Genomic DNA, 19,943 nt, shown 5'->3' on the forward strand with positions numbered 1-19,943 from the left:
GGGATTAAAACCAGCGAGTTGAGCACATGGCCGCCATGGAGCAGTTGTTGATTTTAGCCGTCGCGTTGCTCCTCCTAGTCGTATGATGCCAGATCTGGGATTCAAACCCATGACTTCCCTGCTATATCCTTGCATGTGAGATCACATGTGCTTATATGTGCTAAAAAGCTGGGTGCCCCAAACAAATTTTGCAGGAAAGCTAATGCTAATATATTTTTCTTTTTGTACTCTTTAGCTCCTACATTCTCTGATCGTGTCATTGCATTCTTGCTTCAAAAGTTGGAGGTAAACAATGAAAAGACTCGAATTGCATCTCTGGCAGTTATCAAGCACCTCGTCAACTCTTCTGGTGAGTAATGAAATTTACACATAAACCAGTTCAGCTCAATAACAAGTGGGCAGAGTACAGTCACAAGCATGTATAAAATGAATTAACCTGAGTGTGTATAATTCAGTATTAAAGTGTTAGTGCACTGTTCTATCATACATTTGTACATGTACATGCAGTCAGGGGGTTTGTGGTGAACCAATCTGACTTGATTTATAAGCTTAAGTTAATTTAATTAAATAAATTAATAAACAACTTCAATAAGTTAATAAACAACTCTTTTTTATCAGGATCATATTTAGAGAACAAAGAAGAGTTAATCATCACAGGAGTACAGATCCTTTTTAATGACCAAAACTTGAAGGTAAAAAATAATGAAATTTTCTTTGGGTAGATTCCTTTTGTGCCAAATTGGAATACCACTTATCAACCATATTCAGTAGCATTACGCCCCCCTTTCTCTTTTCAAAAATTTCGGTGGTCACTGGCTTGTTTTGAAAACCAAAACAGAAACCCAAATTTTATATCATTCGGTCACTGCTAGGTCAACATATGTATTATGAAGTTTAGTGAACTGCTTGACTGGAAGTTTTTATGCTCCATGCTGAGCCCAGAAGGCATGGCAAACCACAACCAGGGATGACGCCAAAATATTCTTTGTTACTACACAATAGGTTTATTTTATACTGTCTAATTTTATTTTTATCAACTGATTTTTTACCAGAAATTATATGCTGATTTCTCTGTTTTAATATGTTGTCTAGTGGATTAAAACTGAACCGTATAAAAAACCCTGTATCATTAATTTTCATCACTCTGCAGGTGCGGCACATGTTTGCGCAGTGCATCACAGCCATGGCTCACCATCAATATCTGGAGCTTGAAGGTGGCCACAAACTGGTTGAGTTTATTGTCAGACAGTGTGCTGTTAGTGATGAGGAGGTTGGTAGTGTTATATTCTTTGACAAGCATTCCAAATGACACCCTTTGGTAGCACAACATAACAATCCCTTAATAATCCCTTTTTTAGTTTGTCAAGTGTAAAGCAAAACACGGACATTTTTCCGCTCACACATTTTTTCTTGCTTTATGCTTGACAGAGTAAGAAATAGGGGACTGCTTATAGTTTATTAATTGATCTAACATCTGGTAAACACACCTCCCTGTGCTGATGGGTATGGTTTATGAATGTAGTGCTCATTAAACTCATCCGATAAGAAGGGCTTCAATTATAGTGGAGCCATGCATGATTCTAGCGAAAGGTATCTGTAACAGTCCTGAGAGCAGCACCCACCAGGCACCATCACACTGATAGAATCAGCGAAATACTTACCAACCCAAAAACTTACCAAATCCAACTGCTTACCCTAAGAAAAGGGTGGGAGGAGTGGGAGCAAAAAACGCACACATGGCCAAACTTGAGCATGAAGCTGAACAGATAACTGCACATCTGCATGTGCCTGAAAAAAATATTAAGCATATTATGCATCTAAAAATGACCCCAATATGCACCACGTCCCAAAGCACTGCTGACCAGCACTGGCTTGAGGTTAACTTAGCTTGAATTACATTTAGCCACATGCCAGCCATGCCTGCTCTGCATTAAATAATATTGTGTCCATCTCTTTTAGTCGTTAGATTTCTAATCATAGTTATAGAGTTTACTGTGACAGTTAACAAGTTAACTGTGTCTTCTCAATTTTTCAGTCTCTGGTAACTTGTAACCTTTTACTTCCATAGAAAACACGAAGGCCGACTGATGTAGATTCCATAACCCCTCACGCACTGCAAAAAATGTGTGAAAACATTCTTTTCCTTCTCACAACAACTGTGGATGTCATGGAACCGGTGAGTAAAGTTAATAACTAGAAATAGGCACATAGAATTTTATTGTGAGCTTCCAGAAAATATCCATACACCATGGAAGGTCATTGGAGATTATTTTCCGAGGGGCTGGGGGATCTCAAAAGCCAAGACATCAAATGAAAAGTATGAAGCTAAATTGGAATTTCAAAATGAAAAATCTCTTCCTTGGGAGGCTATTGATATTTTCTGGGACAACGTCATTAAAGATGTGAATATTGTTCTTTGTGGTGTGAGATAGCAGTATTGCAGTCTCAAAGCGATTCTAATGATTCGTGAGACAAATGAATAAACATTCATTCCTTTCTGGAACAACATTGAGATTTACAAATTGCAAAACAACATGGCATGGAGAGACCTGAAAGATGTGCGTTTTCCAATAATGTTTTAGCTGTGCGGGGCTATTGGTTGGAAATAAGTGACAAGCATGAAGATTAATAGTGAAGTACTCATTCAGTCTTAATTTTGTTCCCTTCTCTAGGTGCTGTGGCCTTATCTGTTGGAGTGTCTTGTCCCTGAACCATTCACTCATGCCATGAATCCTCTTTGTCGCTGTATTTGTCACTTGGCTTCCAAGAAGCGTGAAGAGCAGGCAGCGGATTTCACAATAGATTTTGACGTAAAAAGTAAGTGATGTCTGTGCAGCCTCTGAGTTTTCAAAAGATCCTATGACGAAGTCATTCATTTTGTTAAGAAACAGAAAAGAGCTATGTTTGTTTTTATTTGATACATGCATTAGCCGAGTGACTATGGAAGAATTTAAAGCTTGAACCTGAATCTGAGCCTTAATCTACAATAGACCTGAAACAAACAATATTACATTACATTATACTACATGACTATAATTAAGTAAATAAAACTCACCATCCAGCTCTCAGAAGCTTCAATTTACTTTTAGTAGACTTTGCTTTACACCTTCAGTGATCACTTTCCCTGAACATGTCTTTGATATGTTTCATCTGTAGCCCTCAACTTTTTTCTTACTAAGAATTGTTTGTTTCTCTTAATTCCACAGCTAACATACCTAGACCAGTTGCCATGATTGCACGTTTACTGGTAAGAAGATGTACACTGTATGGCATACATGTACATGTACAGTGTAAAATTAGCCTGCGTAGCTGGCGGTATTGTTGGGGTTTTAAAGCGCGCACAAGCAAGCGGTGTAGCCGCGAGTGGCTTGGGGAAGGAGTCAAAATACTTTCAACTCCTTCTCCCTAAGCCACTCCCGGCTGCGCCGCTCATTGTCGCTGCTTCACCGCTTGCTTGTGCACGCTTTAAAAACCCAACAATACCGCCAGCTACGCAGGCTATCATGTAAAATGAGCATCCTGTAATCTCAATACTGACTAATGTTTGCCTTTTTATTAACTGCTACCAAGAAAAAAAGCTTTTTTAGTGATATGAAATGAAATACAGATATTTTATTTGCACATTTAAATTGCTTTGTTATCCACAGGTAATGTCAGGCTGCCCCCTGCCCGGTGGTGGTCGGGGAGATCATGTCCTGAAGCTTCTGAAGGCACTTTCACCAATTCTTCAACCAAGCTTAGTTGAGATGTGGGACACGGTGATTCCTAAACTCATTCAATATCTAGAAGGTGTGAGAAATGCTGTACAGCTGTAATACATACACCCCTCCTCTGACCCTCTCCTTTCCTCCCCTCCCTTTTACCCCTTCCTCTTTGCCCCCTCCCCATCTCAATAATATAAGTCACCTCTATTGAAGACGCAAAATTCAAGTCCATCTTTCTCGGCTGCCCAAAAAAATTGCCCAGGTCTATGAAGAACGTTTTCTTTAAAGGTTAATAAACAGTTGCTGTGACCACTTTTTGGCATTCAAGAATTCGTTTTGAATTTTGATTTAGATACCGTAAATGATCTAATAAACGCCCTGGACGTCGATTGAATTTTAGGTGTCCTACAGGGGGCGTTGAATAGATATGAGGCGTTTATTAGAGAGAGGCGTTTATTTCACTTTAACTGAAACAACATCAACAAACAAATAAGACACGAAGTTTGCTCGCGGAGTAAGACAGAAAACAGAGTTTGTAACTAGGAGTCTTATCTATTCTGCGCTTTTGCAAAGCCTGGAGATGTTGTCCACAGTTCGATATTGACGTTTTCATCGACATCAGCGTCGACCATGTTGGTATCGTTGACCTCTTTAATGTTCGAAACTAAATAAATTGCGTGATTTTACTCTATGGAGCGTTACCTTGGTTTTAGAGGCAATCCTCGGAGGGGGCGTCTATTAGACACGGGGTGTTTATTAGACAGGGGCGTCTAATACAAACTTTACACCTCAGGGAGAGCGTTTATTAGATACGAGGCGTTTATTTGAGAGTGGGCGTTTATTAGATCATTTACGGTAAGTGAAATGTATCTTTTCCTTTCACAGAAAATTTGGAAGACAAAGACAAATGGAAGCAAAAGGCTTGGGAGGACTTGGTTCTTAAGGTGTGTAAAATGTTAAATCCATGTAGTATGTACATCTATTTTTCCTTAGGATAAGATGTGGGGAGGGGATATTGGTAAGGGAAAATAGCAGTGGCAATGAATGAGGTCAGTTGTTTAGATAGGTGCCATTTAATTCTCTCCTGATGGAAAGTGACATTGAAATTCGTTGTGGATCACCAAATGCTTCCACAAAACAGTTAAATAAAATTTAGAAATGGACAGGTTTAAAAGGATTTGGCTACATAATATATATACCTTGTTTTTTCCCCAACTGCAGTTTGTTTCCAAGAGTCTGGATGAGGTGGATTCTGAGGAATGGGTGTGTTCACTTGGTGCAGAAATGGCGGCTCAGATACCACTGTACACGCACTTCCCAGAGGAGAAGGTATAGTATGTAAATAGATTGCGCATTGCTCTAAAAACAATACGTCAAACAAAGCTGAAGAATGCATGTGATCAAGTGAGAGGAGCGGCCTGCAGAAGGGAGGGCAAGAAATTTCCCACTGCTAGTGCAACAGAAAATCCTTAACGTGTCCCAGACAGAAAAGTATGTTGTCCCTCACTTTTCTTACCTTGCAACTGACATGCAATTTATTCAACTAAGTCTCTCTTTCCTCTCATGTGTAGACTATGGCTAGGCTGCTAATTCTCAGGGTCAGTCGAGTGGGCAAGTGCGCCGGCGTAAGGGAAAGTAACTTTAATTTCTCAGGTGCACACTCGACTGATCCTGAGAAAAATAAGGGACTACTTGTAGTCTATCTCATGTGCTTCTGAGTCCCATGCTCGAAATACTGTTTCTCCTCACTGGCTGCCATACATTTCTTTTAATGTTTACTCTGAGAATTGGATCGCACATCAAGACAGCAGTCTTATTCTTATAGCCTGTTTGCTTGTTAGTGTTAAGCTTTTTTAGGACAAATCACTCGATCAATCCATCAGGATTAAAATTTATTTTAAGTATTGTGTTATTTCATTAATAAGATAGAGGATTTTACACGGTGGCGAGAAAATATGAATTTTATGTTCGAGTGGCAAGAACAATTTATCATATTTTTGAGCCAATGCCAACAAAAACAACAGAAGTATCGAAAGCACAAACCTTAAATATGTAAACTCTTGCACTTCGGTGGCTGAAATTTCGAGAATTTCTTAAATGTCTTTCCTTTGGTCTACTTTGCAAGAAACTCCTTGAATTATTTTAGGTCATGTAAAGTTTTCTTCTTGTTTGTATTTTCCTGCTCCTAAGTGAACGATTTTTAGTCGGCCTCAGTGAACCTTACGTCTCTGTCACTCGCTATCTTTCAACCGGCGATTGGCAAATTTTGGCAGCCGTTCAGCCGTGCAATGGCGCGAAATGACGTCATCGATATAATCCCTAGTGAGGGTATAGAAAATATGCCACTACGGTCGCAGATGTAATTTCGTATGAATTTTATCAGTGGTCTAATTTCCAGTAAAACACTCGCGTCTATATAATAAATTGGTTTCCTTTACACTTCATTGTTTTTGTTCTTTTCATATTTTGCAGAATTTCCTGTTCAAGTGCATAGGTGTTGTCCTGAACAAAGTATCGAACAAAGACTTTGTTCAAAATCATCTTAACATCATGTTTAATTCAGTGAAGCATTCAAGTCAGGTGGAAAGAGAGGTCAGAAACGCTCCCTTACATCCCTTTCATGCACCTTTGCACGTCACTGTTTAAAGAGTGTGATTTATTTTTTGGCGTCTTTTTATAAGCCAATCAAAGCGCTAGCGACAATACGATAACACACCTTTTTGACATCTTTCTGTTGGTTTTCCAAACTTCTTAGCCAAATAAAAAAGCAACAACCGCCTTTACAACTTTTTTTGACATTTTCTGTTGGTTTTTCAAACGTCTCAGTGGAGGCAATTAGAGCGCCAATGATGACATGTGCAGAATATCCGTGATAAGTTTTGACTTCTCCGCTTTTCAACTTGAGTTGGCTTTTGATTGGCCACGCTTCGAGAAATCCAAGTAAGCGTCAAAAGCATAAGCTTACCTTAAATTACTGGTAGAGGCTGTCACAATAATTATTTTTAGTGATTGGCCAATTTTAAGAGGAATAACGTGATGTACGTTGTATTTGAAAAGAAAAGTTTCCTTTTCAATAAGGTGCCTATGTTTCCGTGGCATCGTTGACAATAGTGATCGACTATTTCTACGGTAAACGATTAGAAACCTCTTTTACTGGTCACATTCACATTTTATATACTTCCTTTTGAACGAAATTCCAGGGCTGTGCAATAGGTATTGGATTCTCTGCTGGAACCAATCTTGACCAAGTCCTGCTGAAACTCGAGCAGGTGTCCAAGAATGAGATGACAAAGAAATCTTCAGGAATCTTGAGTTTCATGAAGGTACATTGTAGAAAACTACTGGGGCAGCCAAGTCAAGTTGTATGTTATCAGGACTTTCTCAATGTCTCGTTTAGTTTGAGAAGGATGCAAGAAAAGATCACGAACAACAATTTTGTGCGCGATCTATTTTTTGAGAGGGTTTCCACTGTGATTGAAACCTGAAAAAAACTTAAACGAGAAGATAGCATCTCAGTTCCCATTGGTTGGAAGATGTTGCATTGCACGGGTGTCTGAATCTCTAAAACGTGCGGGAGTCTTTATATAAACCAAGTGGCAATCAGTTAACGTTTTTAATAGGATTAGTGAAGAAGGGAGCATCTTTGTCCCCATTGACTGGAGCCCGACGTTCTTTATCTAAACATAAAGCCGAGTAAATGTAAAGCCCAAGCCAACCCATAAGGTGTTTTAAAATGTAGTTAAAATACAGTGCATTGCTTTTTACATTTTGTAACCGCCTTGCATTCGTTTCTTCTCAGGATAAATCAGACTCAGATACAGAAAAGATCAAGAGTACAGTGATGTTGTGTTATGGTTACACTGTTTTGTATGCTCCACCAGGGTAAGTGAACAGGTGTTCTTCACATACCCCACCCTAACAGTGCATTATCTAATTTCTCCTCCAAACACCAATACAATGAAGACAGGAATATTGGTCGTAAGAATCTACAAACTGATTACCAATGGGACGTGATGTCGATATGTATCATTATTTAAGCCTCTTGACTACTACTGTAAGAAATATAAGGGGACCAGAAAGGAGAATCTATCTGTTGGCATAAGAGCGTAAAGGTCGACTTTTTGACTTACCAACGGTCAATACTTGAGCAGAATGATATTCAATGCGTCTTATGGACTTAAAGTACCGTGTTTTCCCCATTAAACGCCCCCGGCGTTTATTTCAAACTTAGCCTGGAGGACCAGGCATTTATTTGAACTTGTAGTTTATTTGTGCCCAATGTTCATTAAGCAAGGGTTTTTATTAGTTATTTTTGACAAACATGTATCTGGCTAATATACATACAGCTTATTATACCTCAAATAAATACCTGAGGGGCCTATTTTCAACTCCACCTTGGAGACCCGCATTTATTCGGAACCTGGCGTTTAATCGAGAAAATTATACACCAAACAAAACGTTTCCGCTAACGCAGAAATAGCCTAAGTGGATATGGGCCTTTCAGACAATATTATTCACAGTCTGCGGCATACTGGGGTTATAAAATAATTTTACTTGGGGTTTCATTTTGATCAGGTTTAATAAATTGTCTTGTTTTGCACCTCATTTGTTTCCAGATTAGTAACATCAAGACTAGAGACGAGTATTTTCCGCGTGATAAGTCGACACTATGGAAATGTCAAGGTAAATATTAACAACCCGTTCCACGATTTTGAACTTAATAGAAATATATATAAGTCCTGAACTTTTTTTTCCAATGAGTCATCTGTTCCATATGCGGGATTTAAGAAACTACAATTGACCTGCTCCCAACATATAAAGGCTGAGTTCATAGCTCGGTTGGTAGAGCGACGCACTAGTACCGTGGAGGTCATGGGTTCGAATCCCGTTCTAGCCTTGACCATTTTTCAGGCTAAAAAAACAATTGCTTAGATGTAAATTTATTGTAGACTGCGAAGATCCTTTCATTCATTTCTTTCCTAATATTACATTTAAGTGGCAATTTTCCCATTTTTGCTTGGCTATAGGATGTGCATGTTAAACAGAACCTTATTCGTGCAACTGAGCTCATAGGCAAAGCACTAGAACCCAGTCGACTGCAGCAGCCAGAGTTTATCTTCACTAAACGAAAGGAACTCATCAATCACATGCTGGTAGGTGGAGTGAAAAATTCACAATCACTAGTGATTGTAGAATAGTTAAAATTCTAAAACTCTTACCGCCGACCGATTAGCTCAGTTGGTAGAGCGCCGGACTACCGTGCGGGAGGTCTCGGGTTCGAGTCCCAGACCGGACCAACACTCAGGGTCTTAAAATAACTGAGGAGAATGTGCTGCCTTTGCAATAACAACTATAATAATAATAATAAAGACTTTATTTAAAATGAGGGTAACACTAAATAGCAAAGCTAACAAACCTGTGGCCCTCCGAAACTGCAAATGGTTAGATATTCTAGTCTTCTCGGATAAGGACGATAAACCGTAGGCCCCGTCTCCTGCATCTTCAGTGTTACGGTCAGCAGGGGACGTAAAAGAACCCACACACTTATCGTAAAGAGTAGGGCACGAAGTTGTGGTCTGGTCTTTGCCCATTGTGCCGTAGTACTGTTGAAATGCTCGGAGATATTAGCTATGTTAAAAAAGCTACTCTACAATCCGAGGGTAAACAAAGTATTCACTTTAATTCACTTCTCGCCGGCATATTAAATGTTTACACCTTCGTTTAGAAAAAAAAAAATCACTGACCATGTGTATGTCTTTCTCACTGCTCTGTAGGCTTACATGAAGGCAGAACCAGCTAATGTCGTCACAACAGAAACCAGAGCTCTGGCGATGGACGCATGCACGAGTCTTGCGTATCCTTTTGAGGAGGCGGTGTTGTAGCTCAGCTAATGAACTAAAGCTGAAATGAAACGCGAACGTGAATAAAGTAATATATCAAACAAGAGCGACAGTGTTTTATCGGGATATCCAAACACCGAGACGAGAGTTGAAAATACGAAGCGCAGAGGAGTAGTTTTGACAAAATTCGAGGTCTTTGGATAGCCGATGAAACACTGTGATGAGTGTTTGATATATCTTCTCAATCAAAACAAAAACTACGGAGTAAACGGACAAATAAAATCGTAAAAATCTTTGCTAATTAAGTCCCGGTATCCAAACCTCCTTCACGGTTACGATTTTCTTTGTTTTTACTTGATTAATTATTAATGAGTTTGAGAACGAGAAATCAAACTCTGTCTCGCTCACTTAATTGCCAATCCTCATGTACAACAACGACAACAATAGCAACAACTTTATTTCTACTTATCTCACATATTGTTACAGCATTAAGGTTTCTTTCCTTAACTTTAGTGCCTTTAATATATATTAGAAAACTAAATCCCAGATTCACAGACGCTGAAGTGTTTGACATTGTCAAAACAAGCACGGATTGTGTCTTTGCAGCTCATGGTGGAGACAGAGCAACTGCCCCTGGGGGAAAACACCACAAAGATGACATCGACCAAGTAAGCAGTTTTTGTCATGCTAGTTCACAGTATTATCTTGTTTTTCTTCATTGGGCTCTACAAAAGTTTTAATGTTTTACTTTATACTGAGTGAAACCAAAGATGGATTAACCGTTGTGTTAGACGCGCGCGCTCTTCTAACGAAAAGATCTGGAGCGAGTATCATGACGGATAGTGAGACTGAGGAGAGAAGCCCTACACACGTATGAGGCTTGTGACGCATTCGGCTCTTCGCGTTTCCAAGAAGCGATTTAAGCAAAAAAAAGACTGATTTGCAATCTACTGTCTGTTAGTTGGTCGCTTCGAAGTTGCTAGTTAGTTTTCATTGGTGCAGTGGTCGTCAAGGGAAATCACACTCAGCGGAAGATCATCACGTGTTAACTGTCCTTCACAGGTTTACCACGTGTCCAATTTTAACTAATAACGCTGCAAAAACAATTTCGGTTGATTTTTTCTTGAAAAAAAAAAAAACATTTCATTTTCAAGTGTCCGCCATTAAAGGACAGAGTGGCCTTCAAACTAATGAGACGTGTGTATTGAAAATTCATTAGTTAGAAAATTAGTCTTTTAGGCATCGTAACGTTCCTGTCCTTTGGACTGAGTTTGGTGTTTTCAAGGTAAAATGACAAGGTAAAATGACTTACCAGCCACATACATACACTGCGTTTTCGTCTCAAGGTTGTCCGCTTACGAGAGGTTTGACTACCCTAGAAGTTGAATATGTTTTTGTTACTGCCGTTTTTCTCTCCAGGACAAAGACCCCATCGCATTACTGAAGCAAGCAGTAGAAAGTTTGCAAAGACTTTTGAAGGAAATACTTCTTCAAGATCCAGTACCACCGACATTCGAGAACATTTTAAAGGTTGGTGGAAGTTTAATGCTCAAAACCTAAGTCAAAATTCTATATTAAAACGTTAGAAACTTCTGTGAAAATCCATGTTGAGTTAGCGCGAGTTGAAGTGTCTTTGCTGTTTTTATTTCATGGGTTCTAATTTGTTTGCCGCCATAATATTCTGTGCAGTATTGCAGTTCATGAAAAACTGTCCAATTTATCCGTTTGTCTTGCATGTTTTTGTTCCTTTGCAGCACATTCAAGATCCTTGGTTACTGTCGACATCCGGTGTTGAACGTGAGCGGGCAGTGGAGACGATTCTCGCACTGCTGCAGACATTCCGCGACAACATGTTACTGACAGTGGGAGGGGTGAGTACTTATGTTTACTTGCTTCACTGCTACGTTGGTCAGACTTCCATTTATGAAATTCCTGTGTATTGCATCGTGTAAAAAATCATTTATGAGGCCTTGTCGAATCGAAACCTGTGCAGAAAGAGATTACAAGCATATGCCCGTGCTCAGACGTAAAATTAAAGGGACTATGTCACGGGGATTTCGCAGATTTTTGGTCTTAACCCTTCTGAAATTAGTGATAGGCAACGTTACCCTAAATAAACATTATCTTTGAACATCTAAAGGAATATATAACCTTAATTTGCGGATGGGAATCAAGCTACGGCTAAAAATATCGAGCGGAAACAACTTGAAAACGTTTGCCTAACTTTTTGAAATTGCAATCCGTTTCCATCCGAGCCATCCGCAACCAAAGATACTCGTTAACAGTTTCAGTGCTCTAATAGAGCAATTTGTAATAAAAATGGACTATTATTTTTAGGTTTCCTGCGACACAAATATAAATTTTGGCTGTTCAAAAATCTTTTAACTTGAACGTTTTAGTTGTTGCCATGCTTTGCTCATCCACAGATTATCGAAGGCAGATAATTGGAGCATACAAAAGTTAAAATGGTAAAAAAAGCGTTGCGCCGATTTCGGTCTTTTTTTCCCTCTCATCCAGATTATGTTATGTTGGGCCTCCATAGATGTGCTGTCGTGTGTACACGCTTCAAATGGCAATATATCTCACAATTTAATACAACTCTCCCTCTCTATATTTCATTTTCAGCGCTTCTATTTTGTTGTTGCACTCTAACGAACTCAATCTCTTTTATCCTTAGAAACCAACATCGTTTGTATTGGCTGGTCCTCTATTGGCTCGCCTCATTCCCCGATGTACAGACCCGGTTATAATCATCCGACAAACAGCTGTGGACTGTGTCCAGTGTGTGCTAAAAATAGCCGCGCGATTTGAAGGTATTACAATACAATACATGTTTTATTAACACTCTCCAACATACAATTACAATACAATTACCGTAATGACTCGATTTAGCGCCAGGGGCGCTTATTTACTTTTGGCACCTCAAGGAGGCGCTTATTCGAAAAGGGCGCTTATTTAATTTTTTGAAAATCAGCCAAATGTTCAAAACAAAACTTTAATAAATATTAAAATAACTAACAATAATAGCAACTGTATCACAACAAACTGTTGACAGTTCAGTAACTTTTAAAAGAATTGTTCATTGTAGCAGTGAATATATACATATACGTTACGGTGAATGTTTATGAGTTAATCTTTTCGACGTCGATGATTTCAGTCGGGGCAGTTATCCACAATAGGGGTGCTTATTAGAATAGGGGCGCTTATAAATATGAGGGCGCTTATTAGAATGGGGGCGCCTATTAGAATGGGGGCGCTTATTGGAATAGGGGCGCTTATTGACAATAATACATTTGAATAGGGACGCTTATTGGAAGGAGGGCGCTAAATCGAATCATTACGGTATGATAATGAACAAGAACAACTGCTTTAACCTACCGTGTTTACAACGGCTCTTGTAAATAAACGGGATCAGGTCTTGTTTCATCGTTGTTGTTTCACTTATCTATTTATATGACTGATCATTTAAGGTTATTCTCTGGAAAGTAAGGACGAGCTCGTTGACGCATTACCGACACTGAAGCAAAGAGCAGCTGAGGACGATGCTAACATTTTGTTTAGTGTAGCAAGTGATTTGTCCAAGGTAAATCATCGTGATTACTGTTAATGAAAATTGTAGAAGGGTAAAAAATGTCGAAGGCAGTTTTGTGTCTGGCTATCTTTTACTGAAGCTCCATGAAAACTCGTACAAAGTTTGAACTAGCCAATAAACGTAAGGATGCTGGTGTTTTAGCCAATTAGGAGTAACACCAGAAGTTGACTTTCGCGCGTTTTGCCGCGCTTGCCGCTAGTTGCGGTCAGTTTTCTTCGCTTTGTGATTGGTTCATTGCGTTTTCTACCTTGCTGTGATTGGCCAGATATAATCTCTTGGACAATCACTAGAAAATCGCTTAGTTCATTATAGAGGGCTGAATTATTTGTAGATTGAATGCCTGGGAAGATGTAATTGCCGGAGAGGCGCAAGGAAGTGGATTCAGTTTTACGCTTTCGAAGAAGATTCAAATGCTCAGTCGGCAAGTCGAGGAAAACAATTGTATAATGCTTTCCTCTTGACTGGTTTTGTCAGTGCTGAAAAGGCTTCTGATGGTGGGTTTCGATCATGAACATATAAAAAACCCTACGAGTTTCTGCTTTGGGGTAGTTAAGGGCAGGTAGCGGAAAAGAAAAATACTTCTTCCTTGTGGATGAGGTTAGGGGAAAAGGAAAATACTTCGGCGAGGGTAGGCGAGAATGTGCTAAATTATGGACCTTTTTTAACGGCTTCGTGTAATGCACATTGTTCTATGTCTTTTTCCTGTCAGGTTGTTGCTAAGAAACTTCAGAGTGACCATTTGTCGCCGTTTGTTCTTACTCTGTTGGAAGGTTTAACAGACTCTCAGTCCCACAGCGCCAGCGGCTCATGTGTCGTACTCAACAGCATTGTCAGAATAAGAGGACAAGAATTAAGAAAAGATGTAAGTTTTCATCGGTGTGTAGTGTTCATCTCGTACTGCAACGTGATAGCCACTCGAAATTCCGGGTACACCACTGAAAAACGCAAACTTTGCGTCATATAGTAGTGTTGGGCAAAGGGAAATAACAGTCGTAGTTCTTAATTGGGACTTAAGCAACTAAGATAAAGATTACTTCAAAAAGAAGCAGTAGCCACACCCTAACCCTAAGTGTTGTCAAAACCTCTCAATTATAAATTAAATAGTTCGATTTGCCGGTATGAATATGAGTATGCAAGTAAAACGCATTTTTCGTATGAAAGGTTTTGTAACAGACCTCTTTTGAAACGGGCAAAGTAAAGGGCAACTCGAATTAATAACCTTGTTAAATTCAGTATACTGTATTGTGTTAAGTTAAACTTTTCAAAGGAATTGATTCGAAAAATGAGTCTTTTATCCATGTAGTTTCTTTTTGCAAATTTACTCAAATCAGTCGTCTTCCCCACTTGTAATAATAATAATAATAATAATAATAATAATAATAATAATAATAATAATAATAATAATAATAATAATAAATATTATTATTATTAAATATAAGGACTTGGAAATCGAAACAAGCCGAATGTGGGGCATGAGAACGGAAACGATACCAGTTATCATTGGAGCACTTGGAGCTATCAAAAAGGGACTAGAGAGTTATATTGGAAGAATCCCCGGCCAAATAAGCATCAGTGAACTACAGAAGATAACCTTGCTGGGTACAGCGCATATTTTGAGGAGGGTGTTGTCAAGCTAAAAACTGGCTACCCTTTAGTGCCCCAGGACCATGGTTTGGTCTCGGCGCTAAGGACTTTAAGCAAACATTACATAAGGAACATCATAATAATAATAATAATAATAATAATAATAATAATAATAATAATAATAATAATTATAAAAACAATATATAATTATAATAAAAACCTTCCCAAAATCCTTTGCAACTGAAAAATCGTTAATGCCAAATAACTTGGTCAGTTTGAAGTCAGCAGGAGTAGTACGTCGTATAGAAATAACTCTTACCATAAACTATTTCTTGTATAAGTCGTAGGTAAATGACGTCATTAGTCACGTGACTTTGCTCAGAAGTTCGTTTTTGCTCACTGTGACGAAAATAGTTTATTACTAAAAAAGTAGTCATTGCAGTTTGAAGCACATTGGTGTGAGGCATTTTGGACTGCCCAGGTACCGAACAAAATATCAAAATTAAGGTAGCTGTGCACAATTTTCAAAAAATGGGAGTCTGGGTACAAGTGCGTGTCTGGCCTTGCATTAAATGCGAGGTAACAAGAAATTACATGTTGGTAGATACTTATATGTGAAGTAGTTTTTAACTAATTCCATTGTTATGACGTCATCATCCACGTGACCAGAACGGATCACATTTTTAAATTCGCTTGAAAACTTTACTAGAACCTCTCTCTTAGGATCTTTTTGAGCAAAGTTGTAGTTTTTTAAATAGTGTTTTTAAAAATGGCCATTATTACTTTTTCGTGAAAAAGTACGGCAGTAAAAAATACAATTGAAAAGTTTGTTGGCTTCCTACTCAACGACCATTTGCATTTGAAATAAAAGAAAATTTTGCCAAAGGCTTGAGTGTATGCTCTTTATTATAGCGTTATCAGTTTCTTTTCATTGTAATTACTTTGGGCGAGGTTGAACGTAATTTCTTTCAGACAAAGGAGTGGCGCTTGGGGAGAGTTTCAGCTGTGCCCCCCCTGCTTGTGGATTCCCCGCGGTCCGTATTGCGGGCGCATTTTCAAAATGGCGTTGATCGTCCGTCGATCGATCTAGTGGAAAGATTTTGCAATTTTAGTTCTATAGGATAGTTTTGTCAATGTTCTTTCTTCTTGACGCGATCACGAGTCCCGAAACAAAGGGTATTCGATATCCTTTATTTGTATTCCCGATACTGGAGAAGAATATGGAATGAGAGAAACGGTGGAAGCTTTTCGCACAAACATTTCTAACAGAGACTGCATGGTCACTTGAGGTAAGCGTTTCTCATTGTACTATAATTTTTCATTTTGAAGACTGGCTTAAGCTTATGTCTTCGGCGTTTATGTGAAGATTTATAAAAGTGCTAAAGATGGAATCGTACTAAAACTTAGCTGGTCTTAGCTCACTGGAATTAAAGCCGTGCTCGGCGATAAAAAAAATAGATCTTGTAGATTTTGAGGCGATGTGTCATAGTAATGTCACTCAGTTCGTCGAGGCATGTAATGGTTATCTATATTTGTCATCTGAATGTTAAGCTACTTCAATTTAATAAGAATCGCATCCTTTTATTATTTATACGTGAGGAAATGTTTGTCAAAATATTGACCATGTGGTCATTTCCGGCCGCAAAGAAATAAATGAGACCATTTCTGAAGTTTAAATTTCTATCTTTCTATGATGTTTATTGTATTGCCAGACATAGACTGACGTTTCTTTTGCATTTTGTTGTATACAGGTAATTTGTGGGATTATTAGAATGTCTAATTTGTAAACAGGATTTACAGAATTCAGAACTGAGGACTTTCTGAATTACTGGTGAGTTAAACTATGGATTATAACAAGTTTAGGCAGTTATTGATCTTTTCTGCCAATATCAGCAATTCCCATCCTCCTCTCTACACACATTCACTACCTGAGACATTTTTAAAAGATCTATTTTTTGACCAGACATTTGCCTATGTTATAAAAAAGCTGTTTGACATTTTTTTTAAGGCATGTTTTTTCAGTTGTTGGATGGCCTTCAGTAGCATTTTAAACTACAGCTAGCAATGTAAAAAATTCAATTGAAGACTGACATTTTTTTTCTGCAAAATTATGATTAATGAAAGGAAGGGTGCAAAGAAAATTGATTTCTTCCTGGCCTGACCCAGGTAGACTGTGCAAGGTGAAACCATTATATGCTTACCCAAAGTCCCATGAAAGATCAACAACAAAAATAAAAATCCTTAAATGTCATTTGACTATCTTGCAAGTGGAAAAAATTATTGAATCCACATGCCGAACATGAAAGCAGTCAGGTTTTTTTTGCACACACTGAAAAAAGGCAATTTAATATACAGTCTGCATGCTGGAAAAATAGCAATTTCATCAAAATAAACAGTTTTTGTTTGTTTTGTTTATATTTACAGGTGACTTGAAGAGTGCAATGACATTCCTCTTAGTCAAAATGAACTCAAAAATACACATTGTGTTAATGTAATAAAATTGTCACATGATTGATATTTCCCACATGTTGCCAGTTTAAACCTGAATATACTTTAGTGACATTTATAGCTATTTATGTAATATGAACATCCCAGAACCCAATAAGGCTACATGTGAATACTGACACTTTATTACATGTAAGTTTTGAAACCATTCTGGGTTCATGACAAAACTATTTTGTTTTGGCATGATTGTAGAATACCCCGGCACTTTTTTTTTGCATAACTGAAATGACTGCCAGAACCATACAAATATTAAAATTTCATGCGGAACTGATTTTAATATCACCGCAGTCCACGGTCCTACACAAAAAGTTTGGTGTTTAGATTGCCTGCCACCGCTGTCCGTAGTCACGCATTTCCTGTCTGCCACCGTGGTCTGCAGTCCCATAGTGAACACATGGGACAGAATGTTTTGTGTTTAGAGAGGCCTACTTATTCATTTCGGTTAGCCTAATATGCACTTTGTTCATGGTTAGCTATCTATATTTGTAAGGGCAACACTATATATTGTTAACATGTAGAATTCTGGGTACACTACGGACTGTGATTAGGTTGCTTGCAGTTAGCCTTTATATTGTGTTCAGGATATCTACTGTTCTTAAATCCACTACGGGACTGCGGACCGCGGTGGCAGGCGATTATAACATTTACTAGCATTTCTTAGAATCGACTACGGGACTACGGGCCCCGGTGGCAGGCGATTAGCAGACTTTGTATTATTTCAAATAAAACACTACGGGACTGTGGACCGCGGTGACAGGCGATTATAACAATTAAATCCAATTTTGATCAATGGACTGCATGACTGCGGACTGCGTTATGAGTGAAATATAACTTACCGGTAACAACAAAATTTCACTGCAGACTGTGGACCACGGGAGCAGACGAATAATGGCGGGGTATGGGGTATTCTACAATTGCTCCTTTCAATAAAAATAATGAAATTACAGAGAATTTACGAAATTATTATCGCAGACCATAAATTTACTCTAGCATAGGCTTAAGTGTCTTCAATAGTGTAAACGTCGGGACAAACTCTGCGACAAGTCGCAGTGCAGGTCGCGGTGACAAGTCGCTCTGTGTGTACTGCTTACAACTAAGTCGCTGCAACAAGGTGTTTGTTTGGTGCAGAAACAGCGAATTTGGAAGATTGGGAATGCAAACTAGTTTCTCATATTCAATATGGCGAAAATACATGACGCGCTCTCATTGGTTAATTCATATTTTGTCGCAGCGATTTGTCGCAGACGTGTACACACGCTGCAACAAAGCTGCTATCGCTCATTTTGTCGCTGCGACGTGTCGCACAAATTCAATTCATGCGACACGTCGCAGCGACAAAGTTCTGTTGCAGCGACATAATTTGTCGCATGTCACACGAGGTGACTGTTGCCGCGACGTGTTGCAGCGACGTGTCGCCTAGTGTGTCCCGACCTTAATGGCAGTTTAATTATAATGTGTGGTTCCAAAAATATCCATACCTACCCCAAGGATGGACCCTTCCTACCCCCTCAAACTTTCAGTTTAGCTTCATACTTTCTTTTAAAAATTTGGGCTATTGCACCCTCCTTGCCCTTCGGAATTTCCATTGACCATCCTTGGGATGAGTATGTAATTTTCTGGAACCGCACAATGTACCGGTAGGCATTTACTTATAAAAGTAAGCTGCAGATTGATACACACTAATCTATTTTTTCACATTTTCCTGTTTTCTATGGAATATATAATTATATATTGTTTTTACCGGTTTCACTTGTAATAATAATAATAATAATAATAATAATAATAATAATAATAATAATAATAATAATAATAATAATAATAATAATAATAATAATAACCTTTAGTGCCCCAGGACCATGGTTTGGTCTCGGCGCTAAGGACTTTAAGCAAACATTACGTAAGGAACATAATAATAATAATAATAATAATAATAATAATAATAATAATAATAATAATAATAATAATAATAATAATAATAATAAGGTTCTTATTGCGCATTTAAAATTCTCAATGCGCTTACAATTGCATAGGATTAAAAGGATAAAAACGATAAAAGCAAGAACGATGTTAGATACAGAAATTCAGTACTAAGATAAAAAGAGTAAAAAAAAAAAGAATCTAACTAAAACATGCAATTATTAACATCTATGACTAGGTTAAAAACTATTACAAAAAAGGAATGTTTTAAGGTTCTTTTTAAAGAGAGTTTTATCACATTGTTTCATGTCAAAGAACAGCACTGTGTTGAGAAGAAAACAAACTTTCTATTTATTTTATTTTCCAGGTTGCTGCTCTAGTGAAAGAACTCCACTCCAGCCTTGAACACATCACTCATGCACAAACCAGAACAGGAACTCTTCGAGTCTTCAGAACGCTGGCCTCGCATCATCTAGTTCCGGTCCTAACAGCTATTCTTGAGTTCCCTCTGCCGTATGATCAGTAAGTATACAAATGTTAAACGTTTGAGCTTTTCACTTGAATGTACTCTCTTGAATGTTTTCGTTATTCAGAGCATCTGATACATTTTCTTATTTAAATGCGAGAAGTCAAGTCTGTTTACAAGTTGTGAATTTTGTGAAAGTCTGACTTTCTACAAAATCGAACAGCTACAGTTTTGCAACGTATTTTTAAGAAATGCTCTGTTGTCGATTTTTTGCGGATGGAGGGCAGCTGGTGCTACTCTAACACAACGGGGAAATAATATTGTTTTTGTCTTTC

The 19,943-nt window shown here is 38.3% G+C and overlaps 1 protein-coding gene and 1 long non-coding RNA gene across 2 annotated transcripts in view; both read left to right on the plus strand.

The window, feature by feature from the left end:
- The window catches only part of LOC144651184 (maestro heat-like repeat-containing protein family member 1), a 41,376-nt gene that overhangs the window by 9,828 nt on the left and 11,605 nt on the right, over positions 1-19,943 (plus strand). The window contains exons 10-31 of the mRNA XM_078511083.1: positions 236-349; positions 619-692; positions 1,151-1,270; positions 2,069-2,176; positions 2,673-2,817; positions 3,207-3,247; positions 3,648-3,789; positions 4,590-4,648; positions 4,926-5,033; positions 6,177-6,296; positions 6,905-7,027; positions 7,504-7,586; positions 8,321-8,387; positions 8,732-8,857; positions 9,479-9,558; positions 10,077-10,212; positions 10,964-11,074; positions 11,299-11,415; positions 12,222-12,357; positions 13,015-13,127; positions 13,846-13,998; positions 19,510-19,664. Of these exons, the coding sequence (XP_078367209.1) occupies positions 236-349; positions 619-692; positions 1,151-1,270; positions 2,069-2,176; positions 2,673-2,817; positions 3,207-3,247; positions 3,648-3,789; positions 4,590-4,648; positions 4,926-5,033; positions 6,177-6,296; positions 6,905-7,027; positions 7,504-7,586; positions 8,321-8,387; positions 8,732-8,857; positions 9,479-9,558; positions 10,077-10,212; positions 10,964-11,074; positions 11,299-11,415; positions 12,222-12,357; positions 13,015-13,127; positions 13,846-13,998; positions 19,510-19,664 (2,431 nt within the window). The remainder of the gene's footprint in view (positions 1-235; positions 350-618; positions 693-1,150; positions 1,271-2,068; positions 2,177-2,672; positions 2,818-3,206; positions 3,248-3,647; positions 3,790-4,589; positions 4,649-4,925; positions 5,034-6,176; positions 6,297-6,904; positions 7,028-7,503; positions 7,587-8,320; positions 8,388-8,731; positions 8,858-9,478; positions 9,559-10,076; positions 10,213-10,963; positions 11,075-11,298; positions 11,416-12,221; positions 12,358-13,014; positions 13,128-13,845; positions 13,999-19,509; positions 19,665-19,943) is intronic.
- On the plus strand, positions 15,295-18,119 carry LOC144651356 (uncharacterized). The gene is made up of 3 exons (XR_013570303.1): positions 15,295-16,009; positions 16,472-16,551; positions 17,145-18,119. It is a non-coding gene; the product is annotated as an uncharacterized LOC144651356 (long non-coding RNA).

Source organism: Oculina patagonica, chromosome 4 (genome assembly GCF_052425735.1).
Source record: "Oculina patagonica isolate OP01 chromosome 4, crgOcupat, whole genome shotgun sequence".
Lineage (NCBI taxonomy): Eukaryota > Metazoa > Cnidaria > Anthozoa > Scleractinia > Oculinidae > Oculina > Oculina patagonica.